This window comes from Poecilia latipinna, unplaced genomic scaffold (genome assembly GCF_001443285.1).
Source record: "Poecilia latipinna isolate Pla-1442-1.1 unplaced genomic scaffold, P_latipinna-1.0 Scaffold3874, whole genome shotgun sequence".
In the NCBI taxonomy this organism is placed as follows: Eukaryota; Metazoa; Chordata; class Actinopteri; order Cyprinodontiformes; family Poeciliidae; genus Poecilia; species Poecilia latipinna.
Window position 1 is genome coordinate 1 of NW_015116490.1, and position 9,197 is coordinate 9,197.

At 37.2% G+C, this 9,197-nt stretch overlaps 2 protein-coding genes across 2 annotated transcripts; both read left to right on the forward strand.

Moving 5' to 3' along the window:
• The first annotated feature begins 8 nt into the window (after positions 1–8).
• LOC106941797 (myeloid-associated differentiation marker homolog) lies at positions 9–2,500 on the forward strand. Its single transcript, XM_015024914.1, has 2 exons — positions 9–303; positions 1,236–2,500. The coding sequence occupies exons 1-2, from the start codon at positions 37–39 to the stop codon at positions 1,818–1,820; spliced, it is 852 nt and encodes a 283-aa protein (XP_014880400.1). The 5' UTR covers positions 9–36; the 3' UTR covers positions 1,821–2,500.
• Positions 2,501–5,148: 2,648 nt separating this feature from the next.
• Positions 5,149–6,573, forward strand: LOC106941800 (myeloid-associated differentiation marker homolog). Its single transcript, XM_015024917.1, has one exon. It carries the CDS (start codon positions 5,333–5,335, stop codon positions 6,194–6,196), a length of 864 nt encoding a protein of 287 aa, XP_014880403.1. The 5' UTR covers positions 5,149–5,332; the 3' UTR covers positions 6,197–6,573.
• Positions 6,574–9,197: the final 2,624 nt, after the last annotated feature.

Below are 9,197 nucleotides of genomic sequence, written 5' to 3' on the forward strand. Positions count from 1 at the left end.
ACAGAACAGCAGGCCGACGGCAGTATCACAGTCAGGATGGTTACGCTGGATGTTAAGACGCTTACGGTACCTGTGGGTATTTTGAGGATACTGGCAGTCGTTTTCACGTGCGTCACTTTCAGCTTGGTTGCATCTGTGGGCCATATAGGGGTCTCATTTTGGGCATGGTGCATGTTCTCTTGGTGCTTCTGTTTCTCTGTCACCCTCATCATTCTGGTCCTGGAGTTCACCAGCCTCAGCTCGAAGCTGCCCATCTCCTGGGATGATTTTACCACCGCTTTTGCCATGTTGGCCACCCTAATGGTGAGTACCGATTATTACAATTTTGCAGTATATTATTGTCTTGTTTATTTAGTTCTTTCTCATTGAATACTCTTTGTGGTGCTAAGATATAAAGTGTAGAATTTGCCGAAACAGTATTATTTTAATACAACATGCAAACTTTGATAAACATAAAATTGAATATGATTATCAATGTAGATAAATGTAGATTGTTTCAAGTTTAACAATCTAAGCAGGTTAATGTTGAAAATTATAAGGGATATCATTAAATATCTGCGACAGACTGGGGACCTGTCCAGCGTGTACCCTGCCTCTCACCCGGAACGTTAGCTGGACATAGGCACCAGCAACCCTCCCAGTCCCACTAAGTGACAAGGGTGTATAGATAATGCATGGATGAATGGATCATAAATATTAAATGCTCAGTTAAACTAAACTTAAACCCACAAAAAGAAAGGCATAGTGCATACGGTCAATGCAGCAAAAGGAACATAAGCAGGACAATTAACTTGCTTGAGTGAATAAAGGTTAACTAATGTTGAAAATACAATTCATGCTAAATGTATTTCAGCAAAATAAATTAAAATTAAGGAAAATGAATAACCTTAGAAAAATCTTAGGGGGAGGAGAGACAGGAAAAGAAAAAGAACATAGCAAAATTGTATCAATAGAAATGAAAAATAAAGACAAATTTAATGAATAGTAAAAATGTATACATTTTAATAGAAAATATCTGGATAGTTTATACTACATTTTTAAACAATTTCTGTTAGATTTAATGGTGTAATAATTAGTTTAATGTGTACCTCAAATGTTTTTTTTTTCTTGTCAGTCTATACCATATATTTTATCTATTAATAGCTCATCCAAAAATGTATTATACTTGTAAATACTGCTCAAGCTTAGCTCTGTGTCGATCCAAGCATTTAATATTTTATTTATCATCCATCCAGGTGCTCACAGCGTCCCTCCTCTACTCCATCATCTTCACTTGTAGTGCTTGTGGTGAACAGATTGCGGCCTGCGTTTTCTCCTTCCTGACCTTCATCCTCTACGCTGTCGAGGTTGGACTGACTCGGGCCAAGCCTGGTGAAATCAGTGGGTTTCTCTCCACTGTGCCGGGCCTGCTCAAAGTTCTGGAGGCCTTCGTGGCCTGCATCATCTTCATCTGTGTGGACCTTTTGCGGTACAACTTGCTTCCAGGTCTCCAGTGGTGTGTTGCTGTCTACTCCATTTGTTTCATTATTTCCCTCCTCATCATTATTTTAACTATCGGCCGCCTGCTGTCCCGCTTCCCTGCACCTTTTAGCAAAGTTCTGATCGTCTGCAATGTGCTGGCCGTGCTAATGTACATCACAGTTGCCGTCATCTGGCCTTTCTACATCTTTAAGTTATATCCCAGACCAAACTCCTGCCCTGTGGTCTGCGGGTGGGATTTGGCTGTTGTTGTCACTTTCATGACGTATTTCAACCTGATTGCTTATATCGTTGACACAGTATATTCTTTCAAGTTGGTTTTCTTCACCACTCCAGCATAAGCACATAGTTGCATTGATCTGAATAAGGAGATTTTGTTCCTGCTGGAACTTTGCTTTTGTCAAATTGTAACATGTATTCAATAGCATAATTACAGTGTGATGTCTTTGTATTTTACACGCCTACCTGCTGATTTCCATTGTATTTAAAAACATAGTTATATTATGAATTATGTGACTAGTTAATTACACTTTCGGATCTATTTGTAACATTCAGCTAAAATCATGTTGTGCAGGCTTTCTTCTAAAGGGCTGCAGCTGGTGCATGTTGGTTTAGACACATATTTCAATCCTGTGAGACTAAGTAAATCTCCATTCCCAGAGTTGGATCCCAGCCCATAATACATTATGTTTACAAAGGTGTGTCAAAGTGCAAACAAACCAAAACACATCGCAACTTTTGTTTTTGAATTTACTTGTCCAAAGTAACTTTTTCTGAGTGGTAAAATAAAGGACCGATAGAGGAAGCACTAAAAACACCGAGGAGACACTGATTATTGTTTTTAGATATATATATCTTCAAAGGACCTATTATGCAAAATTCACTTTTTGCACATTTTTGTACTTCCATTTGGGTCTCTACTGCTTCTAGAAACATCCAGCTGACTTCTTTAAAACAGGTCTGAAAGCATATTTGTTTACTCCAGAATTCAATCAAAGAATCACGTGAACTGTTCGCTTGATCACAATCTAAGCATGCTTTGAAGCATTCTGTAGAAGCAAAATATTTTTCTTTAATAGTTTTAAAAAAATGTATGTATTTGCTTATTTATATACAAGATTTTTAAGTGCATGGTGTATTGAAGTCTCTTTTTAAGTAAAGCTTAAAGATTTACTTCAGATTTGAATTCCTGTAAGCACTTTGAACTGCCCTGTGTGTTAATGGTGCTGTACAAATAAACTTGTCTTGCCTGTTAAAGTTAGATATAAAAGGTGCATCTTCTCTGTGTTTGTATCAACCTATAATATATAATACTACATTTTCTAGATAATGCGATACTGTTTTTGACCCAATAATACAGCCACTGATAATAATGTGAGAAGGTTTTAATCTACATGGTGGTTAAAACTGAGCAAAAACATCTAGGTCACATGACCACTTCTGTTTCCATTATAACTTGTAGCACTGTCTCATCTACCAACCAAACACACTTTGTATTTTTTTTTTAATAAAGCAGTTCATGCATGATTTTATAAATGTACTGTAGATATCTGAGAAAATATCAACCTCCGAGTGTCCATCATCTATTCCATCTTCTTCACCTTTTGTACTTCCACAAGACAAATCGGCACTTGTATTATCTCCTTTCTCTAATCATCTGTCTAGGTTATATGCACAATTACTAATCTATTTCCATCTAGTGAATTTGCTTCATTTTTGCCCTCTTCGTACCTTTTTGCGGTACCTTTAAGGGAAGTCTTGTTTGCCTAGAGTGTGCTGACTGCGTTCATGTACAGCTAAGGTCAAATGGGGAGTGTATTTGCCTTCAGGCTCAATCATGGCCCATTATTCACAGTTCATTGTGAATTCCACCCACGATGAACTGAGGGTGGAATTTGCTAGTGGTTGCCTGTTTTATGACCAGTTAAACCATTATTGATTACATTGTGGATGCGCCAACATTGCCCTTTTTACCAGTTGAAAAAAAGTAAATTTTTCTTTTGCTTGGATTTGACTGTGAAAGACTCGTTTTGTTGAAATCGTTAAGAAGGGAGGTTCTGTTGAACATGATCCCAGAGTTTACGCCTTCCAGACATATTCTTTTGATTAAATTAACTACATTAAATATGATTCATTATATAAAATATAAGATGTAGGTAAATTGTTGTTAAAATAAGGTTGCTGTGGACACTTATAATGGAGTGACTGTAGCTAAAAAGTCACAAACTGAAGCTCTAATCAGCACTAGGCTCATAAATCACCTGCCCATAAAAAACGATGTTTGCTAAGGTGTGTCATGGTGCAGATACACTATAACACAGAGCAGCTATTGGTTTTGCGTTTGCTTTGTCATTGTAAGTTTGTTTATGATGTGCACTAAAATTAAAGGCTGGGCGGAAAAATGTGTCATGCAAACCTGGAAAGAGGAGGGATTAGTTTTTAGCTTTTGCTCTTGCAGCTAATTTCCTTTTGGATTCTCCATATATTTTTGGAAAGCACATGTGCGGGCCATAAAAGAAAGAGGGAGGTTGTAAGTGAAAATGAATGCAAGTGGCAAACTACAAAAAAACTATTTGCTACAGATCTCAAGTCTGCTATAATTCTCACTACTGATAGTCTTAGATGGAGATCAGTGTTGCTGTGGTAACTGACATGCCTCTTTCACATACTGGACACAAACCTCGCTATGATTTTATAGGTGCTGTGGCGTCATTGTGCATAAAGCCACACCCAAAACTGATGCATCCCACACACCTACAAACCCACAAACTATTAGTTACTTAGAATACTGGGGATTTTTTTTTTTTTTTTTTTTTTTATGATGACACACTGGGATATAATATGGTTGAGATGATATTTTAAAATATATCTAGCAATTTGCTTCAATTTAACTCAAATGTTTTTAAATTAACCTGAATCTTACCAAAATTTGACAGCATTGCTTAATGATGGGAATTTTGTATGTTTTTTTTTTTGTTTTTTTTTTACTTTACATCATATTGCAATGTTATTCCCTCATCAACTACAATTAATTACCATGGAAAAACCAGTTTGACAAACTATAGCACAGAGAGAGGTGTCTCTGTTGATTCTGGAACATGCTTATTTATTTCAAACTTGCTTCTGTCCAACAATCTTTAAACGACTCAAGATACTTCAGTCCATTTTCAAAAAGACCAATGAACTGAACTAAAAGCAAGTGTGCATACAGGTCAATTAGGTTCCAAATATTATCAACAGAAAGTAGATGTCATAGGTTCAGAAAGTTATTTTTAGGAGAAAAGTCAAATATTTTCCTCCATCTTGCAGTGACCTGTTTTGAAATTTAAAACCTCCTTCAACAATTTGAGAGCTTTATTTTTTTGTGGTGACAAAGGATAAATGTTATTCACCTCACCGAGTTAGAATTGCCTTAAAATGACTTTGCCTTTGTTTCAAAGCAACAGCACAGCGGCTGCTATCATTGTCATGAACACAACAGCAGCCTACACCTTGTCTTTGTCCTAGATATGAACTGTGAATTTAGTTTGCATCAGAGACCAAAGTCCAGCAAATATTGTGGAGCTCACTTAGTAACACCCATCCAGCATCCAATCACTAGCTTGAAACAGGTACAATAAAACAGTACAGATAAGCTTAGGATGCTCTGCTACATTGAACTCTACACCTGTGTTTCTGTTCCAAAGACAACACCTGTTGGAAGGTTTGCTGTTGGAAGGTTTGCGTTCATGGATGTCTTCATCGAGATCAGGCTGCAAAATCTGGGCATTGCTGGACGGCACCCCAAAGGGAAAACTGACTGAAAAAAGTCAGGGATTTTCATTTGGTTGGACAGATTCCTCCTGGAGCAGCCATGGTCTACATGAATTTGAAATCCATCACCCAGCCTGTGGGCATCTTACGAATACTGGCAGTCATTTTCACCTGCATAAGTTTCAGCCTGGCAGCCTCAGTGACTCCTGACTCCTCGCCGTACTGGGGATGGTGCATCTTCACCTGGGTCTTCTGCTGCTTCTTCACCCTTCTCATCCTCATCCTGGAGTTCACCACCATCAGCACCAAAGTGCCTTTTGCCTGGGAGGACTTCACTGGTGCCTTTGCTATTCTGTCAAGTGTAATGTGCCTGTTCGCCGCCATCATGTACCCCACCTTTTTCGCCTGCAACACGTGTTACCGCCAGATTGGAGCCTCCGTGGTGTCCTGGGTTTGTATTGCGGTGTACGTGGCCGAGGTGGTCCTGACACGCCTTCGCCCAACTGGACAGGACAGTGGATTTCTCTCCACGCCGCCGGGAATAATGAAGATGCTGGAGAGCTTCTTCGCGTGTCTCATCTTCCTGTCATTGGAAAATGACCACTACTCGGGTCATCAGTACGCCACAGGACTGAACTGGTGTATAGCTGTGTACTCTCTGTGTTTCATTTTAGCCATCACCATAATCCTGCTCACTCTTGTAAATATTACCGCCTATGTTCCTTTCCCTTTTGACAAGGTTGTGATTGTCTGTAATGTTTTGGCAGCTGTGATGTACCTGACAGCCATGGTTATGTGGCCACTGTATTCGTTTCACAACAATAAGAGACCAGCGACCTGTGGCCGCCTCTGTCCCTGGGATAAATTGGTTCTGATCACAGTCATGACAATCTTCAACTCTATTGTGTACGTGCTGGACTCAATCTACTCCATACTTCTTGTCTTTTTTCTCAGAAATGAATGAGTTGCTGTTCATCAGACTAATACAGCGGGACTTGTACTTTAAGTAGTCTTTTCTGAACAACAAAAAAGACTATTTCTGTGCCAATAGTTGGTTGCTGATCAACTTTTGCTTATCGAACAGATATATATTTAATGGAAAAGATTACCCTGTTGGTTAAACAACACAGCCAAGAAAGACAATTGGTTAAACATTAGAGATGTGATATCATTGTAGTAAAATGACAAATAGCTGTGTGAAACGTTGAATCATGAGGGTAATGAAACAGGCATAACAAGCACTCATACTTTAATTTTATTGTCAAACATTTACTGTCGTTAATGTCAAACTGTGCCAAGTCAGGGTGAAACTACTGTCTGAGATTAATAAACATTTATACATGCCTGAATCACTGCATGGTACTGTCTTGCATTTCTAGTGCAAACAAGGATGCACAATATTAAGATTTGTACTAAAACTAGCAAAACATTTCTGCTCCTCTGATTTTGTAGCATATGTAATTAAGTTTTCAGTTAATCCAGGTTGTAAAGGGTTAATGGACATACCAAAAAATAAATAAAATTGTGAATTAACATTGTAACTTCAAGATATAACACTGATAGCGATTAGCTCTCCTCAGCCTTCCAATAGCTTGAAGTGACTGACATAACCAGAGAGTTGGACTTATTTTCTCATTAGTTTAGATTTGGTCACTTCAGGGCAGTGACAGACTAGATCCTGGCGCTTCATCTTCTGTGGGCCACATCTACACTTTCAAATGTCCTTGACAGTCTAGTGTGAAAGTTGGAAAACAAATTGGTGAATCTGTACACAAATTTGAACATGCTGCTTTACTATAAATGTTGTTGCAACCAGGCTCAGACAAGGTAAACAGAGAGATGTGGGTTATTCTAAAAAAAAATGCCAGCTCGGGTATAAAGTGTCTTTACTCCACTACATGGATCCAAGTATTCATTTACAGAAGTGAAAGTGCTGTACTCAGTTTGGAACAAACAGGGTCAGTCTTATTAGGTTTTACAACTTCAATTTATCAGACATTTGTTTCTATAGAGAATGTAGGGCATACCTGGATATTATGTGCATCATTTATGTGTGTGTCTTTTATATATATATATATATATATATATATATATATATATATAATACAAAATTAAATGTTTTGCATTACTCAATATGAAGGTATTTTTTTAATTAACTGTAGATTTATCATCATGATATGGAAAACATTTATTCAGGCTTTTCACAAAGAAATAATTGTTCAGATTCACTGCCGCTGCAGGCTTGAAAAAAGAGCTTAATGACTTTATTGTTATTTAAAGGGTTAACCTGTTGTTCACAGGTTATCATTCACAATGTCACAGGGGTGTCAAACTCCAGTCCTCAAGGGCCGCTGTCCTGCAGTGTTTAGATGTGCCACAGGTAAAAAAACAGTGGAATGAAATGGCTTAATTACCTCCTCCCTGTGTAGATCGGTTCTCCTGAGCCTTGCTAATGACCTAATTATTCTTTTCAGGTGTGGTGCAGCAGAGGCACATCTAAAAGTTGCAGGACAGAGGCCCTTGAGGACTGGTCCTCTCGTGAATGACAGGTTAAAGTCTCAAAAACTCATGAGTCACTCACACCAACCCATCAGTTACCAGGTTTAAAAGAAATTAACTTTCTATATTGAGTCTAGTGGGTGTAAATTATTTTTATTTCTTAATCAATTAAGTTATCATGTTAAAATTGTTTTTTTTTTTATTAAAGAAATCCCTAAGGTAGCAAATATTTTTCACAAAACACTCTATTATTATTATTTTTTTGATAATTGATCATATTTTTTGATATATTTTTTTTGATTAGCATTTATGACTGGAATATATGTGTGCAAAGACACCAGTAGGTACAGAAAAATATCTCAGCCAAGGAAAGATGGAAATAGTCAGCCTCAAAAAGAGAAAATTATGCAACAAGGAAGAGAACAAAAACACAGAGCTGGCATTCCAGACTGAAACCATCTGTGGGAAAAGTAGAAAAGCAAATCCCTTAATCAGAAAGCAGCTGGAGCTTATTGAGACGAGTCTTTTAAAAGGCATTTTTCCCTTTCAGCTCCCCTTTTTCGTTCCATAGTTATTTTTTCAGGCAAGGCTGAAAAGAGAGAAAATATGACTTCAATTACTTCTGTTCTTTTTTCACCGATTGAAAACTTTAAAAGACGTCATCAAAATCAGACTCCTAATCCCTCTGCTATTGTGTCACCTGGTATTTCAATCTGTGTGAGTGAACTCGGGTCAAATAGAGCAGCTGAAGCGTGAAAAGGTTGCTGTTCTTCTCATGTCGGTCTGACAATGAACGCATTTATGCGAAAAGACTATAAATGGTTAGAAAACTATGGACAACAAACTCAAACCTGATTTAAATTACAAAGGGAACAATTCAATTCAACACTTTGCGTTTTGAAATTCACATCTTCCTGGATGAACTGGAACAATAGCTTAAAGAACAGTCTGTGAAACAGAAATTAAGTAGATTTAAAAAAAAATAGACACATGGCCTGTCTCATTGCAAATCAACTCAGTATGATTTGATTGGTAGAGTTAATTTTCAATTGTTGCCACAGATTCTTCGTCAAATTTGAATCTTACCATGACTGGGTCGTTATAACATATAAAGATTCTTTGATCAATTTTTTGACCTTTATTTTTTTACTGGAAACTTCATTAATTATTTTTAAAAATATGGAGTATACTAAAATGCACGGCGATGGATTTCAAAAACAGGATTAGATGTCATCTGTTTTCAATGTTTTCAGATGTAGTTTTATCTATTACATAACACTGGTTGCATTTAATACATACATACATCTTCCTCTTCAATTGGGAAGAAAATGTATGTATACAAACATTTTACAAGAATAAAAGTAAATTTGTCACATGAAAACTTTTACTCAATATTATAATGTCAGTTCTGTCAAACAATAAAGCCTCGTAGTTTAATCTCTCATAAACGAAGTCCTAAAGCACTG